At 35.0% G+C, this 25,251-nt stretch overlaps 1 protein-coding gene across 1 annotated transcript in view; it reads left to right on the top strand.

Annotated features, from left to right (window-relative positions):
• Positions 1-20,423: 20,423 nt before the first annotated feature.
• LOC131046291 (protein HEAT INTOLERANT 4) overlaps positions 20,424-25,251 on the top strand; it is a 61,494-nt gene continuing 56,666 nt past the window's right edge. The window contains exon 1 of the mRNA XM_057979994.2: positions 20,424-20,765. Coding sequence (XP_057835977.1) covers positions 20,583-20,765 — 183 coding nt within the window. The 5' untranslated portion in view covers positions 20,424-20,582. The remainder of the gene's footprint in view (positions 20,766-25,251) is intronic.

Below are 25,251 nucleotides of genomic sequence, written 5' to 3'. Positions count from 1 at the left end.
ATATCTCAAGTATGTGGAGGTTGGCCCCTTTACATCCTTGGATTATGGCGGGTGACTTCAATGCCATCCTTGAGTTGAGTGAGAAGAAGGGGGGTGTTATACGGTTAGAACCTTTGACTCTCCTTTTTCAAGATAATATAGCTTCGTTGCATCTTGTTGATATTAAGCCTAGTAATGATCTGTTCACCTAGAACAATAGGAGGATAGGGGAGTATTGGATTGCAGAAAGGTTGGATCATTTTCTGGTTTCTAGTTTTTGGATTGGTGGGGAGTGGTCTACTAGCTCAGAGATTCTTGATTGGAGAGGATCTGACCACTAGCCCATCAAGTTGGTCTCCTCTTCTACTTGGATCGCTCGCTCTCCTTTCAAATTCCAACTTATGTGGCTTCGGGATCCTACTTTGCGGACTCTTGTTGCAGATTGGTGGAGACAAGGGAGGTCGGCCTTCGGCACTGCTATGTATACTTTTGCCAAGCAATTGCAATTTGTTAAGTTTCAGCTTAAAAAGTGGAACCACCAGGGTTTTAGAAATATTTTCCATACTAAGAAAGCATCTTAGATTGAGTTAAACGCTATCACTAGTGACATCAGAGAGCATGGTCTATCGGAAGCTCGGCTTAGGGAGGAAGACAGGGCTGTCAAGGCTCTAGAGGAATGTGAGCTTAGGGAGGAAATATTCTGGAAATAAAGAGCTCATATTGATTAGCTGCAAGAGGGTGATAAGAACACGACATTCTTCTTCAAATCGGTGAAAGCTAGAAGACATGGAAATGCCATTCTAGTTCTGGTTAATGATAGAGGCAAGCAACTTTTATCTCTTTAGGAGATTTCTAGGGAGTCGTTACTTTATTTCCAGGCACTCTTCAGGGAGGAGGCTCAAGGGGAACTAGTGGAGGAGAATCAAGTTCTTGATTGCATCCCCTCTCTAGTTACTAGGGAGATGAATGAGTAGCTAATGGGCCCCATTTCATTGGAGGAACTTGAGAGGATTGTTTTTCACATGAGAAAGGGAAAGGCCCCTGGTTTGGATGGGTTCCTGGTAGAATTCTTTCAAGAGTTATGGGATATTATCAAATTAGACTTATGGGAAGTTGTTCAGGAGTCCCAGAGGAACAAGCAGATGCTTCGGGCATTGAATGCAACATTCCTCGCTCTCATCCCCAAGTGCGATGGGGCTGACCGGTTAGGTCAATTCCGACCCATCTCCCTTTGCAATGTGATTTACAAGATTATCTCTAAGCTGATAGAGGATAGGCTGAAAAAGTGTCTGGGGGATGTTATCTCTGAAGAGTAGAGTGGGTTTGTGGAAGGGCATGAAATTTTGGATGGGGTGGTTATTGCTACGGAGACTATCCACTCTATGGCAAACTCCAAGGAAAAAGCTATGTTCATTAAGTTGGATATCGCTAAGGCGTATGATAGAGTTTGTTGGTCCTTCCTTTAGAAGATTCTTAGGGCGTTTGGCTTTGCTGACGATTGGATTCAATGGGTAATGAGTTGTGTGACGTCTACATCTTTCTCGGTGCTAATCAACGGCGATCATACTGAGTTGTTTGGTGCGTCTAGGGGTCTAAACCAAGGGGACACCCTATCGCCATACCTATTCATTCTTCTGGCTCAAGGCCTGGGGAGGTTGATTAAACATAATGTGGGTCGGGGAATTATTCAAGGGTGGAGCTGGGGTAATGATATGCAACCGTAGTCTCCCTTATAGTTTGTGGATGACACGACCCTGATGGGTCTTGCTCGGATCAGAGAGGCCACTAATCTAAGAAAGGTTTTGGATGTTTATCTTGCAGCTTCGGGTCAGATGATTAATGAGGATAAATCTTCTATCCTCTTTTTCAACACTCCAGATCCTATTCAAAGGAGGATTGCTCTCATCCTGAGATTCCAAGTTGGCTCCTTGCCCTTGACTTATTTGGGTATTCCTATTTCTCCTAGTAACCCTCGTAAGGACTCCTAGCAAGGCATATTGGAAAAATTTTGCTTGAAGGTTGATCACTAGACTAATAGATGGTTATCCTTTACTGGGATGGTTTAGTTGATCCAGTCGGTGGTTCAAGCTCCTCCAACTTTTCGATGTATGCTTCAAGTGGTGCCTAAGTGGTTCTTGAAGGGATTGGACTCTCTGGCTAGGCAATTCTTATGGGTAGGTAGCCTCTCCTCCTCCAAATAGAGTCTTGTCAATTGGGAGTTGGTGTGCAGCCCAAAGCAGTCGGGGGGGCTTGGGTCAAGGCAGTCTATCTTATTTGGGGAGGCTCTAGAGGATAAATTGTACTAGAGGTGGTTTGTGGAGCAAGATTGTGGTTGGGCTAGGATTTTGGCCTAAAAATATATGCACGGGATTCTAATGGAGGAAATTACAAGATATCCGCTCGAGGGTAAAGGCTCAACAATTTGGAGTACTCTTAAGAAAGGGGCCTCTCTTATTAAGGAAGGTATCTCTTGGATTTGCAGGAGGGGGGAAGAGGTCCTATTCTGGAACAACTCTTGGGATGGTTACCCCCCCATCCCAAATCAATTTCCCAACCTTGGGACTCTTTGCCAAAGGTTTTTGGAGGCGGGGTGGTCTAGGGTGAGTGACTTCAAGGATGTGAATAGGTGTGGGCAGTTGGAGATGGAGTGGTGGAAGACCCCTAATGAGTGGTCGGTTGCTGGGATGGAGGAAGAGTGTGTGGGGTTGTATAGCATTTTGATGAATAGACACTATAGCTCTCTCAAGGATAGGGACAGACTTGCTTGGCTCCTGAATCCTAAGGGCATCTTTACTATTGCTAGTGGATACAGGGTACTGTTGAACTGAAGACTTGAGGGAAGAGAGGTGCCTTGGTGGAAACAGGTGTGGAATGGTCTTTCTTGGCCAAAGTGTAATTGCTTCGCCTAGACTTTGGCTTTGAACAAATGCCTAACCTGGGACAATATCTGCAAGAGAGGATTTTTGGGGCCTTCCATTTGCATATTGTGCGGTAATGTGGAGGAAGACTCCTCACACCTATTTTTCAGATGCCCCTTCTCCATGCTTATCTGACACTATTGGTGGGGGGTGTGGAAGCATCCTTGTGTTCACGTGGATTCACTGGTGGAGTTTTGGAGCAGTTTGGGCAGACCTCCTATCTTCTCCTCCTTCCTCCAAACTGTCTAGTCCAGTGGGCCCATCTTCATTTTGTGGCAAATCTCACTTGAAAGGAACATAAGGATCTTTCGAGAGGTCAGACTGATGGTGCAACAGGTGTGGAATAGAATCATGGTTATGATCAGGGAGTCGGTGGAAGCTAAATGTGAGGTGCATTTTCCCATGAATAAAGATGAGGCAGATATTATGAGAAGGTTGGGACTGCAAGAATTGTCCCCTGCCTCAGCTTGTGTCAGGAGAGGTAGACGTTCTTTGAAGAAGATCCAAAGGATCGTTAGATGGACTCCCCCTCAGGATGAGATTATCAAAATTAATACCGATGGCTCCTCTAGGGGTAACCCAGGCCCGACTGGGATTGGTGGTGTGGGTAGGAATAGTATGGGGGAGGTGGTTCTCTTAGTTTCAGTTCATAAAGGGTGGCATTCTAATAATTTTATGGAGGGCTTTTCTATTCTCTATGCCTTGGAGTGTGCCTGGGAGTTGGGTTGCAGGAAGGTTATCTGTGAATCAAACTCTCAAGATGTGGTGAATTTGTTGACTGAGCAGAAGATGAGTGGAGTGCATTGGCAGTTAGTAGAGATTGTTCGTCAGATTATCCATTTTAGCTCGGCTATGGAGCAGGTATCTTTCATCCATATTCCTCGTGAGTGGAATAGAGATATAGATTGTTTGGCCAAGGGAGCCTCGGAAAATGGTAGTGATTGGAAAGTTAAAGGGTGGGATCATCTTTCCCTAGATTATTGTCAAGACCTGCAGAAGATTCTGACTGAGGACAGGGATGGGTTTGAGATTGGATGATTTGGGTTTGGGCTTGGGGTTCTTTTCCAGGGCCTTAGGGCCTTGGGCAACTTTGTAATTCTTATGTCTGGTTTTCAATAAAAAATTTACCCTTTTTTTAAAATTAAAAAAAAATCCTATTTGAGCACATGGCTCCTACATTTTAACCACTTTTCTCTGTAACCTCTTTCCAATCCCATCCTAACCAATTCCTTATTTTGGGGAAAATATCCTATTTTGGGTGGACTTTCCCAAAATAGACATGTGTCCTTAGGGACACATGTCAGTCTTCCTATTTTTGGGTGGCTTTGCCCAAAATAGACATGTGTCCACACATGTCATTCCTTTTCTTTCTAGTTGAGCCACTTGTCCTTTTTAGAGGACAAGTGTCTCTTCTTCACCTCCCCTCTCCTTCCTCTATACCAATCTAGGTGACCTTTCATCTAGGTCAGCTCCCTTAAAAAACATAAAATAATAATTACAATATGTAGGCCGACCTACTTTTAATTAAGGAGAACATATCTCTTGAAGCTATTAAACGCTAACATTATTTAGTAAAGAAGTTACTAATCAATTGTACACTATTTTTGAGGCTTTGAAGGAGACGCATATGCAACAAGTAATTGAAAATCAAAACCTTCTAAAAAAAATAAAATATTGGAAGCAAGTGCAGTCCCAATTATACAAGCTCCTAAAATTTAAAAATCTAATTTGAAAACATATATTCTTCGATGTTTGAAATCAAAGAATTGAAAGATGCCATAAAAAAGGAAAGAGCATCAAAGAAGAAGTTCATAGTGGAAACAGTGACCGGTTTAATTAGTCATAATTTATCAAGGATAAATTAGCAAATTGATGATGCATAGAAAGGGTATTGTGACCTTGTAATTTCAAAGTTGAAATTTATTCAAGATATGCAAAATTTTGATACTATCAAAGAACAATGGCTTGAAAGGACCGAAATTTTGATTGACATGATCAAGAGGTTGAAACATGATAGGGATAAGCCATCAGGGTTGAGAGAAACTTTTAACAATGTCAAAATCATCGAGGAAGTGGTGCCATCCTCCTTTAAGCTAAAGCTATAGTTGGAGTAGAAGTTGAAGATGATTAAACAAACAGAGTGCAAAGTATTGCTCAATATCAAATATGATTAGGGAAGTCAAGTGTTAGTTCATTATTGTCAAGGGTGTTATCAATTTGTAATGGTGATAAAATTAAGGTTAGGATTAAATTAAGATAATAAGTCACTAAATGACCTAATTCACCATCACATTAGGGAATAAATGAAATCTAATAGATCTAGGCTTGATAGACCAAGATTCTAATAAGATTTTAGGCCTCTTAGATGGGGCTCTTTCTTCCCTAAGTTGAATTGAATTTGAATTGTTAAAGCTTAGGGCAAAATAATGAATTATTGAAGCAATTTGATAGAAACAGTGAGCTACAAATGTCATGTAGAGCCACCGACTTGGATCTAAGCAAAAGAGGATGATTCTGATCTATTCCCAAAAGTTTGGCCTAATTTTTCAGGATTGTGCTACTGGTTGCCTTGGTCCTTTGAATTTCTCGTTGTCAAAAGGTGAACCTATTTATCTCTATGAATTCTGTCAATCCTCCCAAACACAACTCTGTACCTGTTCCTGCACATAGTGAAAATGGGGGAATTATTGGGAATGGAGGTTTACCTTTAGTCAAACCTCGGTTTAGAATTAACCATGAAATTGAATTGAAATGTAAATAAAATACTGTAGTAAAATACTTTCCTTTTGAGAAAGACTGAAAAATATATGAAACACTAATGATATACCTTTAATAAAATTTTGTTTGTCTTCACAAGGAATTAGGGTTTTATATAGATAGTATTCATAAAACATAGAACATGAATGTCATCTCCAATGCTTGTATCTTGACCTCTCTTCTACTTTAATGCTTGACAAAAAACTGATTGCTTGCTCACTTGAATGTAGAATCTCAATTTTTCTCTCTTGAGTTGATTACGAATCCAAATTAGGAGTGTCAGGTTTAAAATGAGAGGTGTATATTGTTGGCATTTCATGAAGATTGCATTAATGAAGTTTAAGTGTTGTCATTGATGTCAGTTGCAACCGGTAATGGAGTTGTATTGCAACTGGTAGTTGAGCTAGTGAAGGAAACCAATATTACTATAGAAGCAGTGAGATCAACCAATAACCCTACCTGTTGATATGCCAAACCCTAACCGATGGGGCTTGGTGAATCGATTATGTTAACTTATGATCAAATGGTGATCAAAGATGATTATGCCATGTATGCATGATGCACGTGATAAGTTTCAAAGTGGTTTTGACACTTAGAGATAACTATTTAATCCTGGGAATGAGCGAGTCCATAGCATGAAGTGGAAACCGCGTGATGAGTTACAAGATTCAATGAGCGGTGATCAAGAAGTGGTCAAGGTTGTCTTGTACAATGTGCAGATGATTTCTATGCAATCCAACTGTCATGTTTGAACCAATTTGTTTATAATCTCTATGAGATCTTAGGTCTTGTGATGTGTTACCGACCTATTATTTTACTTATAAGGTTGATGAGTTGTTTTGTTGTAATATTGACAATTTTGGTTGTGTCAGTGTGATTGATTGCCGAACTAGAAAGAGTATTTGCAGTATGTTTGAAGGCAGATAGGAGCATGAAAGGATCTGATCAAGCAGAGTAGTGTTATTTACCAGACTAGCAAAACCCTGTTGTTCTTTAAGAATTACAATAGTCAAATCCCTTAACCGGGTAAGATTTAATAGGCTTAGTGCTATTTAAATCCTCTAACCAGGTAATCCATTAGCTTGGATTTCAAATCCTCTATCGAGGTTACTCCTAACAAGGTGTTGCTTTTAACAAGGCATTGTAGTCAATCCCTTAATTGGGTGGTCCCTAACAAGATCTATTCCTAACATGACATTTTTGTAAAGCTTCTAACAAGGCTTATCTCTAATAAGGTGAACTTCAGAAGAGTTCATAATACTTGTGGGTATCCATTGCCACCGTGGTTTTTCCCATTTGGGTTTCCACATCAAAAATCATTGTGTCAAGTGGTGAATGGTTTTTGTGGTTATGTTTTGATATGGTTAATTTGTTTAACTGGTAAATCTACTTAAATGTGTTAAGATGACCAACAGTAATCTGAAATGTGCTTTTATTAATGTTAGTGAAGAGGTTTGATGTACTGGTTAAATGGTTTGAGAGTTTTAGATATGTTGCACTGTTATTTTGTTATGATTGTCAACCGATATACTTGACAGTGCAGTTGCAGTTTGTAGTGCAGTGATTGATTTATGAGTTGGGTTTTGAGTTTGGTGAAAGTTTAGTTTGTTTTCTATCTACTAATTCACCCCCCCCCCTCTCAGTAGTTGTTTGGATCCTTATTGATTCATTATATCATTGTAGATCTCCTTTTATACTTGCTTGTTGAAAAACAAATTGAGATTCCGACTTGAGGCGACATGAGATCTAGGTCCTCACCTAAATTAGGTGACCATTATGAGGCCCCAATATAGGCCCTTTTTGAGAGGACCATGGCACTAGGAGCCATGATCCTATAAATTAAGGCTTTAGGATCAAGGGGAGACAATGTAATCAATACAAAATTATGTTTGAAAGTTGGTGTGAGCAAAATCAATGCTTCAGTTAGGCCTTAGAGGATGAAGCCTAAGTGAGGAAAAAATTGTAGGCGAGTAGAATTTTGGACGCTACACAATTGTATATGAGGATAATGAATTAAGAGAGAAAGTTGAAGTAGCTCCTAGATGAACTCTTTGCTTTTGAGATCATATGTGATAACTATAAGAAGGATTCAAGAGTAATCCTTGATTCAAAATATCATATATATCTTGATAAGTTGAAGTTGATGTTGGATTACGCGTGGCCAAATGATGCAACGTTCATTGAGTGGGATGAGAAATATGGAGAAGATTGACTTTAATCCACAAGTCAACACACTATCTCGAGCTGTAGCTAGCATTCTCTTTCGAGGAGTGGAATCATAAATTTTGTAAATGAATGCAAATTATTCCCTTTTTTTAACTTCCTTTTCTATTTAGACATTCCACTATTGTCTAACATCCTAAATCTTGGGATATTGTTCATTTATGATTTTTAATGTATGAATGACATGTGCACAATGGGCTTGAAGCTTGCTTGCTCCCTTGTTTCTATAAAAGGTAAATCAAAGCCATAGTATTCTTCTTCTTAGATTTTGAAATTTTGATCTCTTGAATCTTGCTCACTCCCTTGTTTCTATAAAAGGTAAATCAAAGCCATAGTATTCTTCTTCTTAGATTTTAAAATTTTGATCTCTATGAGCTTAGAGTAATATTGTAATAGGAGTTGATAGTGAAAGACATACACATCATTTTTCTATTGTAAACCATATTTTTATATCATATAATGGAAAATGGTGCTCAAGAGTTTTGGGTGTTGTAACCTAGAAAAATGAAGTAAACTACAAGACTATACTAAGCTAACACAAGCTCTAGAAATCCTACAGTAGATTCCCAATCACCAATTCAAAACAAGAGTAAAAGGGTAATTAGAACAAGTAAACTTTAAACCAATAAACCTTCACTGTAGTGTCCCATTGTGTCCTATCATCCTTTTATCTTGCTTGTTGATGTGGTTGCTCTCAGATTGCATTGGTTTTGGTTTTCAAGATGACAAGAGATGAATGAACAATGGTATTTGAATGCTAAATGCAAGCTACATGGTTTGGTGCAATATGTAGCTTAATGAACTTATACTAAATCTATTCTAAGCCAAAGGCAAGCTGTTATTTGCTAAAAATGCTCTATGATTGCTCTAAGATAACTTGATTGCTAGATGACGACAAGTTTCAAATTACTAAAAAATGCATCTTTTATAGACTTTGCATGGGCAAAATCCTTCATGGAAAAGATCAACTGTTAAGAGTAAATATTGACAGATAAATGGCTATGAATGATTGGTTAGAATGTGAGAGAAAAAGGAGGAAGATTCTCTCCTACACATGCAAGATGGAGGAAAAAGTGGAAGAAGAGTCCAAGTGGCAGTGTGCTCACCTTGAACAGAGAGAGAAACTCCAAGAATATAGGATGGTTGGAGATGATCTAGGAAATGTAAGACAAGTGGATGTTGACTAGGGTGAGGTGGACAAAACCTCCTCCAAAGATGTAGGAGTAGTGGAGAGAATATAGGGAGTAGGAGGACAATTGGATTTCTTCCTCCCCTTGACTAGGACTTGGAAGTTGAGGATTAAATGTAGCTAATTTAAATATTAGGAAAAATTAATTTATTTAGTGAAAGGAAATACAAGAGCAAGGAAAGAAAAAATGAAATCCAAGTAAGTTTATTGAAGTAAATGTTACCAAGAGAAATGCAAAAACCTTGGAGCAATCACCCAAATGTGAAGAAGGAGGCACAAGAATATTTGAAAGGGGAAAAACAAAGAAAAACCCCTTGTGATATTATGAATGAGGCAATGCCTAGAATGAGTGAGAGAGAGAGAGAGCAAGAAGCTCTTTACAATATTGTCATTAAGTGGAAATGAGAGAGGAGACATCTCTTAAATAGAGATGAGGAGAGGAGTTACAAAGTAACCCCCAAATCTATGAATGCCACCATTCATAAAATGTGTGTGCAATGTGTCCACATCCTCTTATGGAGGAAATCTAATATTCCTTAATAAGGGAAAATAAAAGAAATGACTTGTCCTCACACATGTACTAGAGGACAAATTACATGTAGGAATTCCAAAGGAATATCCTAAACTAAATACAAATAAACCTAAGCTAAGTAAAGATTAAATATCCGAACACCCCCCCTTAAGCTTTACTTGGGGAGTTTACATCAAACCCTTTAATGGGTTGCAATCCAAGATTTTTACAATGAAATTGGAACTTTTCTTTACAAAGTGGCTTGGTCAAAATATCTGCAACTTGGTCTTCCCCCTTGCGATAGAGGAGTGAAACTTGTTTGTCTTCAATTTATTCTCTAATAAAGTGGTGTTGGAGAGAAATGTGTTTTGTCCTTGCATGGAAAACTGGATTTTTAGCCAAGGCAATGGCACTTTGGTTGTCACAATACAATTGAGTTGGTTCTTGTTGAGGTAGACCCAAATCTTCAAGTAGTCTTCTAAGCCACAAGACTTCTTTGGAAGCATTAGTGCATCCTTTGTACTCAACTTCAGTGGATCCAAGAGAGGTAGATTGTTGCTTTTTACTATTCCAAGAAATTGCTCCTGAACCAACAAAAAAACAATAACCACAAGTAGATTTCCCATCATTGAGATCACCTAGATCGGAATCAGTAAAACCTTTTAAAGTAAAATCAGAATTTGCATCATAAAACAAACCTACATTAATAGTTCCTTTAATATATATTAAAATTATTTTAGCAACTTTAAAGTGTGTTTGTTGAGGTTTAGACATGAATCTTGAAACCAAACCAACACTATAAGCAATATCTGGCCTAGTAAGAGTTAAATAATTCAAACCTCCAACTAATTGTCTATACAAAGTAGGATCAACAAGAGGAGTTTGCATATCAAGCATTAACTTAGTGCCTAATTCAATAGGAATTGAAACATGGTGAGCATCATTCGTTTTAAACTTATCTATGAGATCTTGAGCACATTTACTTTGAGATAAGAAAATTCCTTTAGAGGTTTGCCAAATTTGCATTCCTAAGAAATAATGTAAAAGACCTAAATCAGTCATTTGAAATTTTTGATTAAGTTGAAACTTAATATCAGAAATGAAAGTATTGGAACTTGAAGTAAGAATCAAATCATCTACATAAAAGATAATAATGATGATATCATCTTCACAGTGTTTAATATACAAGTTAGGATCATTTTTACTTCTAATAAAGCCTTGAGAAAGAAAGAATGCATTAATCTTTGAATACCACTCCCTAGGAGATTGCTTTAATCCATAAATTGATTTCTTTAATTTACAAACTAAGTGTGCATTACCTTCTTTAATAAAACCAGAAGGTCGAGACATATAAATTTCCTCATGTAAATCACCATTAAGAAAAGCACTTTTAACATCCATTTGGTGAATAGGCCAATTCATTCTAGAAGTTAAAGCAAGCACAAGTTTAATTGTAGGCATTTTAGCAACATGAGCAAAAGTTTCAGTATAATCCAAGCCTTCAATTTGAGAAAAACCTCTAGCAACTAATCTAGCTTTAAATTTACTAACTTGACTATTAGCATTCAATTTAGTTTTATAAAGCCACTTGCAAGAAACAAGATTTTTACCATGAGGCAAGGAAACTAAATCCCAAGTTTGGTTAGAAATTAAAGTATCATATTCTTCCTTCATTGCTTTTTGCCAATGTGGTTGATTTTTAGCTTGATCAAATGTTTTAGGATCATTATAATTCATAATAGTAGTCATTAAAGCATACTTACAATAATTAACTCTTCTAGCTTGAATTCTATCCATCCTAGCTAAGTATTGATCACTATCTTGAATTAAAGATTTAAACCATTGAGGTCTTATTTTAGAAGTAATGGATTCATCACTAGAAGAAGAGTCATCAGGAGTAGAGTTATTATTATCATCATCAGTATCACTGGAAGGAATAAAAAGAGATGCATTAGGAGTAGGGTTAAGAGAAGGAGGTTGGTCCTCCACAAGCACAACTTTGCTCTAAGTAAGTTCATCATCCTCTACTTTAGAACAATCATGAATGCCTTTTTCTACAATACAAACATCTCTTGCAACTTTTACCTTGTTAGTAATAGGATTGTAAACTCTATAACCTTTAGTATTTTCATCATAACCAACAAAAATAAAAGGAGAAGATTTAGCATCTATTTTTTTCTTTTCTCCTTAGGTTTGTGAACATAAGCTATGGAACCAAAAATTCTTAAATTCTGCAAATTGGGATTTCTACCAAACTAAGCTTCTTCAAGAGTTTTATCCTTTAAGGCTTTGGTAGGTGTTCTATTAATTAATTAAGTCGCACAAGCCATAGCTTCAGCCCAAAACTTGTAATCCATATTTTTTGCATGCAATAAATATCTAGCCATTTCAACAATTGTCCTATGCTTCCATTCCGCCACACCATTTTGTTGTGGTGTATAAGGAACGGTAAGCTCATGTTTAATTCCAAAAGATTTTAAATAAGCATTAAATGAATTATTGGCATATTCTCTTCCATTGTCAGTACGAAGAATCTTAATTTTAGAACCAGGTTGCCTTTCTACAAACATATGAAATTCAATAAACACATCAAGCACTTGATCCTTACTATGAAGGAAATATATCCATGTTCTCCTTGAAAAATCAACAACAAAGGTAAGTGCATACCTTGAACCTTGGATGGAGGGATTCTCCATGGAACCCAAGAGATCACTATGAACTAAATGCAATTTAGTATATGCCCTCCAAGATTGACCATGAGGAAAGGGTTCCCTATGCATCTCACCACTCATGCAACCATTGCAAACAATTTGAGAAGGAACAATAGCAGGCAATCCATCAACCATATTCGCTTTTTGCATCAATGAAATATAATCAGAATTGAGATGACCAAGTCTTTCATGCCATATAGTAAAATCAATAGTAGTAAGCAAAGAATACTTTGGAGGAGCAAATTCATAGAACTTGAATAAGTTATCACTATCCATTTTAGCAGTAGCAATAACATGATTAGTTTTTGGATCAATGATATAACATATGCTCCTATAAAAGTTAATCTTATAATCTTGACAAAGTTTAGGAACTGAAATCAAATTTGATTTTAATTCAAAAACATAAAGAACATCATGTAATTTCCCATTAGGAACATTCACATCACAAATAGCTTCAACTTTACAACTATGATTATTAGCTAGTTGAACATGAATATTAGAAGTATCAGGATGCAAAGATTCAAAACATTCTTTATGAGAGGTAACATGTTGAGATGCACCAGAATCAATAATCCACTCAAGTGGTTGAGAAACATTATAAGTACATGTGAATGCATGACGAGATGAATTACCATTATTATTACCTTTCTTATAATGAGGTTTATGTTGTTGATTATTTTAATTATTTTACTTCATGGGCTTTTTACCATTTTGCTTCTTAAAACAATTATTAGTAATATGTCCATCTTTCCCACAATATGTGCAATGGGGTTTTGTATGTTGAGATGCACCAGAATCAATAATCCACTCAAGTGGTTGAGAAACATTATAAGTACATGTGAATGCATGACAGGATGAATTACCATTATTATTACCTTTCTTATAATGAGGTTTATGTTGTTGATTATTTTAATTATTTTGGTTCATGGGCTTTTTACCATTTTGCTTCTTAAAACAATTATTAGTAATATGTCCATCTTTCCCACAATATGTGCAATGGGGTCTTGTTTGAGAATTATTCCTTTGATTATTGTATGTATTATTATGATTATTATTATGAGAATTGTTATGATATGATTTAGAATGAGATTGATAATTAGAAGATTTGTGATTATTATTATGATTATTATTATGATTATGATTATGATTATGATTATGATTATGATTATGATTATTATTATTGGATCTAAATTTATTATTATGATTTTGATTTTTAGACATAAAAGCATGTTCACTACTTTTAAGAGTACCAAATTGAATTAATTTAGCTTCCTCTTGATGCAATAAATTACGAAAAATATCATAAGTTAATTGAGTAGCTAAGCTAGGAATAGAAAGTTGAGCATGAATATCTGTAATAAATTGTTGAAATTGACGAGGAAAACATTTTTTAAGAATAAGATGAATTAAACGTAAATCAGCTAGAGTAACTCCTAAACCAATTAATTGACTATTAACATAATCAAACTTTAATAAGAATTCATTCATAGTTTTAAAATCCGTATACTTGAGATCTTCGAGTTGATCTTGAAGCTGAATTTTTCGGGATTCATTTGAGCTATCATAAGTTGTTTTTAAAATTTCCCAAGCTTCAAACGCTTTTGTAGAATTTCCAATTAAAACATACAAATTAGGAACCATTGAAATACCAATTAAACCAAGTGCTTCCTCATTTTGAGCCTTCCATCTATCTTGGTCGGCTTGAGGAGCAGTTGTAGTGGGCTCAAAGGTTTTATCAGTTGCAACATCCAAAAGATGCTTGAAACGAAAAATAAAGGAAATATGTGTTTTCCATGAATGATAATTACTACTATTTAACTTAATTTCAGGAATTAAAGTAGACATTATAGTGAAATAATGATTAGAAATTAAAATTATCCCCTTTGTTTATAAATGAAAAATAACTTGATTAAAATAGAATCAAATTGCAATAATAAATTTAAAATATATATATATATCAAAAAATAATGATTTTCAAAAAAAATTAATAATAACTTGAAATTTAAAATCTTAAATATAGATTTAAACAAACTTTATTAAAAAAAATTAAATCTTTATTATTAATAATAAAACAATTTATATTAAAAATTTATTAAAAAACTTTATATATATTAAAACACTTTATAAAGTTCTTAAGCTTTTTAAAAAAAATACGTGAGAAACAAGTATTGAATTTTTAAAGCTTTATAAAAAAAACTTTTTAAACTTTAAAATATACGTATAAATATGAAACTTATATTCTTTATAAAGTTTGCTTATTATGTGAAAGGTTTAAACTTTTTAAATATTTTTAAACTGGAAGATACGTGTGTGAAAAATTCACACTTTAAGCACAGAGAGCAGATGAACAGAAAACACAAGTACAGACAGGAGATTGGCAAGAGGAGACAAATGCTTGCAGAGGTGTTAAGATAGTGCAGAGGCGTTACAGGTTCTTTTTGAAGTAAGTTGCAGAGAGGCATTATGACAGAGGAGAATAAAATCAGAAGAGAGCAGAGATTGTAGAAAGGATATATGAGAATGCAGCTTTGACTACAGTTCAATGCAGATCATGCAGGAGAAGAAAATAGATGATATCTCCAATATGAAAAGAGATGATTCAAAATGCAGAAGGTTCAAACAAACAGACTCTATATCTCAAGTTGATAAATATGCTGAAAAAAAGAAGAACAACTCAGGCAAAGGAGATATCAATACAGAGATAAAATAAATATTGAAATAACAGAGATTGAAGCTTATTTGATATTTAACAATATGAAATTTATTTTTATCCAAAAATCTGCAACTGAAATTGAAACTAGAGATCTTTGAAATTAAAGTCTGCACAAGAAGTGGTTAGAAAACATAGAGGTTGAAGTAAATGAAATTGTCTGATTCAGATTTAAAATGAAATAAATTTAGATTTAATAGAATTATTTTAAACAGATTTAAACAGAAAGATGAAAGATTTAACAAAAGATTGAAATAATATAAAAACAAAATTACTACAGCAAAGAGAAACATAAATAGTTTTTTTTTTTTCAATTTGCAAACATAAATTGTTAGAAAATATATAAATCAACAATAATTTGCAAGTGAAATAAAATTTTAGAACCTGCAAACAAACAAAGAAGCAATGTAACAATAAATCAGATTTGGTGGCAAGCCGACCAAACAGATTAAGAAGGTTGAGTTTGGTGGTAAACCTTCCAAACTATTCACACTAAAAAAAACCAGAAACTTTGGCGGCAAGCCTTCCAGAGCTTTTTTTTTTTTAATAAAAAAAACTAGAATAGAAGATTAAACCTGTAGGCAAACTTGTTAACAAGTTTGAAAAAAAAATTAAAATCTGAAATAAAAAAAACCTGCACAGTAGAAAATATTAGAGAAAGAAATTCTTCTCCTCTCAAGAATGCCTCCGAGAAGGTGAACTCCACATAATGGTAACCTTCATCAATGTCAACTTAAAAAAAGGATTAGAAACCTGCTCTGATACCATGAAAGGAAATACAGGAGCAAGGAAAGAAAAATGAAATCTAAGTAAGTTTATTGATGAAGTAAATGTTACCAAGAGAAATGCAAAAACCTTGGAGCAATCACCCAAATGTGAAGCAGGAGGCACAAGAATTTTTGAAAGGGGAAAACAAAGAAAAACCCCTTGTAATATTATGAATGAGGCAATGCCTAAAATGTGTGTGTGTGTGTGAGAGAGAGAGAGAGAGAGAGAGAGAGAGAGAGAGAGAGAGAGAGAGAGAGAGAGAAGCCCTTTACAATATTGTCATTAAGTATAAATGAGAGAGGAGACATCTCTTAAATAGAGATGAGGAGAGGAGTTACAAAGTAACTCCCAAATCTATGCATGCCACCATTCATAAAATGTGTGTGCAATGTGTCCACATCCTCTTATGGAGGAAATCTAATATTCCTTAATAAAGGAAAATAAAAGAAATGACTTGTCCTCACACATGTACTAGAGGACAAATTACATGTAGGAATTCCAAAGGAATATCCTAAACTAAATACAAATAAACCTAAGCTAATTAAAGATTAAATATTCTAACATTTAGCCACATAAGAATGAGTTAGCAAATGAGATGATGTGGAGAAAGAATGATGTGGAACAGATTTAATTAAATATTTTGGAATTATTTAATCAAGGAAGACCTTTAAATTACTATTATTATTATTTAGACTGCAGGAATCGGGTATAACACCCCCTATAAATTGAACTGTGTCGGGTAAAATTTTTAACATGATCGGTGATGCTGGCGCAACACGTCCTTCAGTAACACGTGGGCTGTGGGGAGACTAGACCTCGTGACCTCGTGCTTTACCACTAGAAGCTCTCGCCAATTGAGCTAGGTCCCCAACTTGACCTTTAGAAGAAGAATGAAGATAATTAATTAACAATAATTAACATTTAATTAATAATTTAACATAAAGGAATAAGGCTAATGAATCAAAATAAATAAACTATTCAATTTAGTTATTTAATAGAAGAATAATCATTAAATAAATAATAAATATTTATTTAATTAATCGTCGCCATTTTTAGGTGTATACAGGTGTAATTGTCTCCTCATGTGATGGTTGATCCTTTTATAATATTTGAGTAAGGCTTGATTGTTCTAATTATGTAATGCAGTAGTTATTTTGATTTCTTCTTCATTTTGAGGAAGTAGTTAAAGATACTCTGATTAAGATACAAGGGGTTAAGTGTGATGTTAGGATTTTAAAGTAGAGTTGCATCTCAAATAGCAATTGGGTGGTTTGTCTTGGGAAAATGACTGGAAATTGTTGGAAATCTCTAAACCAATTTAATAATATTGATGAGATTCAATGCCTAGAATATACCCAATGAAAATCTATGACTATGTGTAAATATGAAAATTAAGTTGTCTTAATACGGAAAACCATTTAGATAGTTATCTTCTTTGTTATCCCAAAAACCACCATTTTGACGTGCTTAATAAACCTATCTTAGATGAACATAAAATATCATGGAGATGAACAATATTTTACCATAGGATATTAGCAATAACAAAGTATAAATCAATAACACAATAAGAACATCTCATAACACACGATTTATGTGGAGAAACCGTTTTGAGAAAAAAATCCACCAAGAAGAGAGCCCAATGCTTGTATTATCCTCATGAAATAGAGATTACATGCAATCCTCCCTTCCTTCTCCTCTTCAACCTTTAGTCTAGCAACACTTGTGCACAAAGATAAATTCCCACAATGTCTCCATCTCAAGCTCTCAATATATAGGCTTATGGAGGCCCAAAATACCACTATAGAGCATTACCATGGGCCAAAACAAGGTTCCAAAAAACCATGGTAAAAATCCATCTAACCCACCATTGAGATTACCTCTTGCAAGTTAAAAAATAACACTATTATCTCACTTACAACTTTATGACAACTGTCATAAGATGCTCTTACATGTTGTCATAAACTGTCATAACATGCACCATCTAATATTGGCATATTCTCTTACAATTGCAGGACACTAAGAATAATAGATGCTCTTACATGTGTCATACACTAATAATAGATCCTAGGCATCCCATGTTTACTTGTGGTCAACCTTTGGTAAATGTTAATAGTAACCATGCTCATAAATAATTGAGCTATTGTTTCCAATAAGTAAAAAATTACTAGTCCAATAATATATTTTCACCACCATTGGTGAAACTCCCACCCCTTGTGAATAATTTATAAACAATATTAGAAGTAATTTATTACATAAGATTTACAAGGTTGATGACACCTTAATCCTAATAGTTTGGTGTAAAGCATTAAATCAGTTAGTCCTAGATTGAAAGTTTATATGTGAAGATAGACGATGGTGTTGTTTTGGCTTGACTCTATTGCCCTACAAGGCACCACTCTCAATAATCTTAGGGGTTCGGATTTTAGACATCTTAAATTCAAAAAATATAATTTCCTTTCAGTTTCTTTATTTTTAATTTTTTAGTGTAGGACTTGATATTCTTTGATCCTAAAAGTAATCAGAACCAAGATAACATAGCCTTGAAGAATATAGCTAAAATTTGGATTTTGCATATGGGAATATATCTGCTTTTAAATACAACATCAGTGGTTGAAAATTGAATCAAGAAGATATTGTCATAAGATCACCCTCCCTAATTTGTAGAGCCAGAAGTGTAAGAAGTTTAAGCCTTAGGGTTTAAGTAGGGTTTTGTCTTGTTGGTTAGACTTAGGGTTCTAGTTAAATTGCCCTTGTCTAGATGGCCCAAAAGAAACTTCTAAAGAAACTTTTCATCCCGTGTGACATTAAAAGACTATGACTTTACTCAACAATTCTATGATGAACACCTTGAAAGGATGACCATGCAAATTATACTAAAATGGTAAATACAATTTTACAAGCATTTGTGAAAACTAACATAAATCATATAAAAATAGGTCGATGTACATGTTAATAGATGGTTATTTTAAGTTTTACGTGGTAAGGCTTGATGAGGATTTTGGCTCCATGGTTCCACGTGGAACCTAATGATAAAATATCACCAAGATATCATCGGATGTCAACCACTAATTGGCTGTCAACTATTTTTGTTGCTAAACACATCTATAAGCATTGCAAATTAAGACCACTTTGTTATCAAATTACTATTTTGGGTAAAACTAGTGAGTTGAGTTACAAAAATAAATGCTCACTTGTTCTCGAGTTTCTTGCAAAATGCTTTTGGGTTTTTTGTCACCTCTTTCACCTTTTGAAAGCACATTAAATTTTAAAATTTAGTTGAGAAACGTAAAAGTTATGATGATTTAAACTCTATCCTTTTTCACTGCAAGTAGCAGATTGAAAATTGATAAGTGATTATATGATGAAAACATGCAAATTCATTGGGTAATATCACTATTCTGTGTAAATGAACAACTAGCTTGGAACTATATTATTGGAACTAATCTTAATATGGACTTATCTTTTGAATATTGCTTTATCAATCTTCATCATAGTGAGGAGATCGAGATAATCAATGTTATAAACATTAATAATCATTGGTTTACACTCATAGTGTGTAGCTTGGGTTAATTTGCATTCTCTTCCCCAATATTGTATTAGTTGGTTTGCATGCACATATTAGTATGCTAGCTTGCTTAATATTCATGTAGTAGATCATTTCCATCATGCTTGTTGTCCACATAAGACTAGATCCTTTATGATGGGCCAAACTTCTCCAGCAGAGTAACACAAGAAAGCTAATGCTTCATGATACTGTGGATATCATCTTGATGATTCTCTCTCTCCCCATTTCTCTCATGCTTCAAGTTATGGGAAAGGTAATTATAGAGGTTTTATAATTCAAATGAAAGTATATTGTTTATTTATCGTGTGTTTTATTGATTGAGTTGAGTTGATGACTCTTACTTGCTTATATTTGCCATTTACAATACCATGAATTTGAATTTTTATGAAGGAACATGGTCACTATAACTAGCTCTGTTGCATATGTCATGAAGCTAGGTTCAAGGTATATGTATTTGTGTCTATAACATATAATTACTCAAGTTTTATAATTATGCCAAATTATTGTCAATAGACTTATGTCAATGGTAATGGTTGTAGGATCATTATATATTATAGAAAAAAAATAAAATCAAGAGTTTGAAACCTACAACTCTAGTTTACATAACTATGTTCACTAATAATTATCATATTTTATTAATGATTATAATATAACTGTTATAGAAATCTCTCAAATATTGATTGCACTAAACTAAAAACCTAATTATTGATTCCACCAAATATGAAACCTAAATAATATTCATTTTAGAATCATAAATATCCTCCTATCAATCCTAATCCTATGAAAAAAAACTAAAAACAAAAATCCTCATAAACCAAAAAAAAAAAACAAAGAAAACAAAAATCCAAAATAATTCTGAAATTCAATTAAAATTAAAATTTTGTTTTTGCTTTTTCCACCGCCATAAACCTTTACGGACTTCTCCAACGGCTAAAACTCTACATGCATCATGTGTTTTATTTAGCACGCGGTCTAGGTACTAGGTGATTTTTAAAACAATGGATTCTTTTTTGTTTTTTTTTTAAAACAAAAAAAAAATTATTGCTATTTTGTATTTCGATTTGGATAGTATTTAATGGTTTAAATTTGTCGCTTTTCATTCAAACGAGCGCGTTGCCTCCACGCTGAGGTCTCCCTTCCTCGTTCCCAAATCTATTCCAACTCTACAAATTCTTGTAAACAGCTCTGTCCGCGGAATTTTTTTTTGTTGATTAGTTCAACTGTAGGAGTTTGCAGTTTTAATTTTGAAAGATGAGTCCTCCTAAAGGAAGAAATGGTAGAAAGGAGGCGAATGGATCATCACACAAGGACTTGACGACCAGAGAAAGATCTATGAAAGCGTCTGGCAGAGGTAAAAGGGTCAAGTCTACTGCAACTACTAAGCAGCAGCAATCTCAGCCTGAACCTGAAATTTTTCCAGATCATCGGAGCCTGGTAATTTGTTTCAGCATCGTATAACCATTTCTATTTACTCACGTTTTTCATTTATTCCACTTTAATATGCTCATTTTGTTTTTTAATTCACCCATTTCCATCCTCTACCTCCAAACTACTCATATTTCCTTCCGTCTCCATTCTCTTTCTCTTTTCCTCCCTTTTTTTTCAATTTATATATTTCCTGTTTTTTATTTCTTCAATCGACCTATTTACATCTTTTTTAGTTGACCCATTTCCACTGGTTTTTTCAATCTACCCATCTTGTTTGCAGTCCACCGATCTTTGTGCAAATCTGGCCATTTCATTTAACTTGTTTTCTTAGATTACATTTATTAATACTTTCCAGGTCCATAGCCGAGCTGGGTTTCATCTGACTGTGTGTCCTCTTGTGCATGTGCAAAGATTTGTCTGTCGGAAGTGTTTCCGTGGTTAAAGAGTTGGTTTGACAGTGAAGCAGAATGTCTGTCCTGCTCGTGGCGATAAATTTGCATGAATCAATAACAATAACTGATTCATTTACTAAGACCCATTGATTCATGGCCTTGGCAACAATGCTTGGAATTTGTGTGTGCATATTTCGTGGAATATAAAATTGTTGTTGTTCTGTTTGATTTTGGTCCACACGTTCTTGTAAGTACATGCTGGTTGTAAAGGAGTTGCTTTAATAGTGCAGCTGAAAATAAAGTGGTGGTTTAACAGTGGAGCATAATGTCTGCCTTGCTTGTGGCTAGGAATTTGCATGATTCAATGATAATAACTGATTCATTTGCTAGGATCCATTGCTTCATGCTTCTGGTAACAATGCTTGGGATTTGCATGTATATTTCATGGAATGTAAAAATTGTTGTTTTTCTGTTCGGTTTTGGGCCTTATTACATGCTGGTTGTATAGGAGTTGCTTTAACAGTGCAGTAAAAAATCTCGTGGATCTGATTGTGAGTTCATGTATTAAAGACAGTATTAGAGCCATTTGCTAAGATGTTTTGAGCATGGAAAGCTAGTTAGCTCGCTGAGGGCTTTTTGATTTTATATTAAGGCCCGAATTTATAATCACAAGGTTTAGTGGGTATTTCATGATATTTAAATCAATTACCCTGTTTTCCTATATTTTATGTTAGTAGTTGAAGAGTAGATCAAAGTTTGAACAATGCAGCAGCAGAAGATATAGATTGTTTGTGGCTCTAACATTAAGTTCTCATTATTCAATCTCAACAGTTATCCATTTGTTAAAATGCTTAAAGCAACAAAAAGTTTTGCCCCCATTTTGGTTATGGGCTTATTATATTCAAATTTAGGCCTGGGTTAATGCAGAAGGTTTAACATGCATATTTTGAAGTATAAAAAATGGTTGCATGTTGTTTTCAGCCCTTAGTTGATCATATGGTTATATGTCTGTAGTTAAAGGGTTGGGTTTTCAGTGCAGAAGGTGTGCCATACTCATTGATCTGACAGTGAGTGCATTTATCAATGGCAATACCTTATCCATTTGCTGAGATACTTCGTAATGATTTAAGGCTTTGTGCAATTTGGGACTAGATTGAGGAGTTTGCATGAATGAATGCCAACAAGTGCAGAGATAGATACTGTTTGTTAGGTAAGGAGGAAAAATTATAGTTGTGGGAGATTGACGAGTGAGAAAATTAAGGCCTAGGATTTATGTGGGTCTGAGTTAGTTCTGCATTTAATTTGGGTTATATTCTGAAGGGTAACAGCCATCTGGTAAGTGGCTGTACTGAGCTTGATGTCATTTGGGCCAGTCTACTATTGGTATGAGCTAGTTCTGTCTACAGTACTGGTATGAACTAGTTATGCCTTCAATACAGGTGTGCCCTACTTTTTTGCTCTGACAGTGAGTGCATTTATCAATGACAATAACTTATCCATTTGCAAAGATAGTTTGTAGTGATTGAAAGCTCTGTGTAATTTGGGACTAAGATGGAGAATTTTGCAATTGCATGAATGAATGCCAACAAGTGCAATGAGAAATACTGTTTTTTGTCCACCCAGGAGGGAAAGTTATATTGGTGAGTGATTCATGAGTGAGGAAATTAAGGCTTGGGATTTAGGTGGGTCTGAGTTGGTATGCATCTAATTTGGGTCATATTCTGAAGGCTAACAACCACCCAGCAAGTGATAGTATGATCTTGATGTCATTTGGGCCAGTCTAATATTTGTATGAGCTAGTTCTGTCTATAATACTGGTATGATACAGTTCTGCCTACAATCCAGGTTATTTTAAAGAAGAGTTGCAACCATTTAGAGAGTCTAATTGCCTGAGAAACTGGATGCCTGTTCTCTGAGGTTTATGAAATCCAGTTTTGTTTGACAGTTCACTAATGTGTATCCTATGGTGTTTCAAATATGCTTGGTTTTGTAATGAATATGTGCCTCTTTAAAGAAAGTTAAATAAACATTTGAAAGATAGGTTCTAATAACAATTTTCTCAGCTTTTGCAACTTATTCCCACTTTTGCTCCTGGGTCAATTCAGAGTTGTAGTAGTAATGGTTTTAAATTGTCAAATAGGTAAAGAAAAATCATCTCGCAACGTGATGCACCATTTAGATAGCTCTGTTAGAATAGGATATTAAAAATTGTGGGATAAGGCCTTTTTGTTTTTGCAAACTTCCTGGGTGGTTAATTCGATAGTTGGTTTATTTTCTTTTGATTGTCCTAGCAGGTAGGAGTTCTCAGAATAACCAAAACATATATAGTAGTGCATTCTATTATTGAATTGTTTTTATGCTGTAAATGTTTCCACCAGGCCAGAAAATTATCTAATCAGAAATATAAATCTTAAATGATAATAGAAATGGGGACCTACAATCGTACGGAAAGTATTTGTAAGAAATTTATTAAGCAGGAGGGAAATTCTTGTAATTCTATTTAACCTTAGTTGGGACTGCTGCATGGTAAACCGATCCCTAAATAGGCATTCTCTAGCCACTTTTAAGCACTTTTAAGTGATCAAATTAGCTTTTTGATGTTTTGTGTGGCATAACTGTGGCATATATCTGTTTTCAGGGTGTGTTTCTGACGGCCTGGGATTACTCTCGGGAATTTTCAGCATTTTAAAAACTAATCTTGTTTCTTTATTAAATATGAACTAGAGTTTTTGGTTATTTTGAAAGATTGGGCAGTTATCGTCAACTGGGGATACCTTGTCTCCCCTTTGTCTTTTGGTCATATCTTGATAAATGCATTTGAAAACATTGAACTTTAGTAGTATCAATATATGTTGAATTTGTTCCTTTGATTGGTAGAAATTTCTTTTGATCTGATTTGATTTAAGGTTGCAACGAGTTTCACTTCTCTTATCTTCTAGCAATATAAAGAAATGGTGTTAATGGTTCCATTTCGGTTTACCTTAAAATCGATTTTGTTAATACATGTCATCTTTGGCATTTCTCTATTAGTTGGAACGGAGGATTTTATTAGCAGATTTTTTTTGCAGTTATGCTGATCACAACTTTCATTGATCTTTCAATGAGTTCATTCACCTTGAAGGTGGATGTCAACATTATGGAACAAAAATTAGAGTGCATGTTCTAGTGAAATGCAGATTGGGATGAGTGAGCCTTCGTAGTGGATGGTGGAATGCAAATTTATTTGTAGATTTGCCTCAAACCATGAGGTTTATCTTGTGTAAAGTAGATTAATAATATTTACGGTTTTGCCTTGTTTATAAGGCATGGATTGACAAGGTTGATTAAGAAGTCATAGTGTTTCTAAAGGCATCACGTTGAAGTGTAGCTTATTCTTTACTTAATGTTGTAGGGGACATTAAAAAAAAGAAGACATATTTGGGATGGGATGTCCTTGAGATGTGAGGACTTGGGGAAAACTTCCCCATGTTCTATCATTGCCACAATGCATTCGGGGATGTGATGTCCTTAGGATGCCCCTATTTTGGAAATGCTATAGAGATGTTAGAATACCCTAAGATCCTCAGAGGACTTCCTCTTGTCCCTTGATTGCACTTGAGATGCTTGGGCATCCCCCATGTCAACTCAACCAAAAAGCTCTTTTCTTAAAAAACTTCAGTTTTTTTGTTATCTTCGTGCATGTAACCTCTAACCTTAATGGTATATGGGCCCCACACATACCTTAGCAATCACAAAAAGCTTAGTTACCGGTTCTTGCCAAAAATGGCCGGGTCATGGTCTTGGTTCATGCCCGGTCTTGGTCCGAGCCTGGTTCAACCTGTGTCCCACTCGGGTCTTGCCTAGGCGGGGACCCGGGTGGGACTTAGGTCGAACTAGGGAGGATCCGGGTAAACCCAAGCCCGTGGGTTCCAAAAAACGGGGCCCATAGGTTAGAAAACAAAGAAAAACAATTAAAAACAAATTTTTTAATCTTATTTTAACATTTTGAAACTTGAATCAGTTGAAACTTGAAACTTGAATGTTATCTTTTTTGCAAATTATGAATATGATATTACATTTATGATTTACGATATATCTGTTATCATTTATTGGCATTGACA

The sequence above is a fragment of the Cryptomeria japonica genome, chromosome 10 (genome assembly GCF_030272615.1).
Source record: "Cryptomeria japonica chromosome 10, Sugi_1.0, whole genome shotgun sequence".
Taxonomy (NCBI): Eukaryota; Viridiplantae; Streptophyta; class Pinopsida; order Cupressales; family Cupressaceae; genus Cryptomeria; species Cryptomeria japonica.
This window is presented reverse-complemented; position numbering and strand designations above follow the sequence as displayed.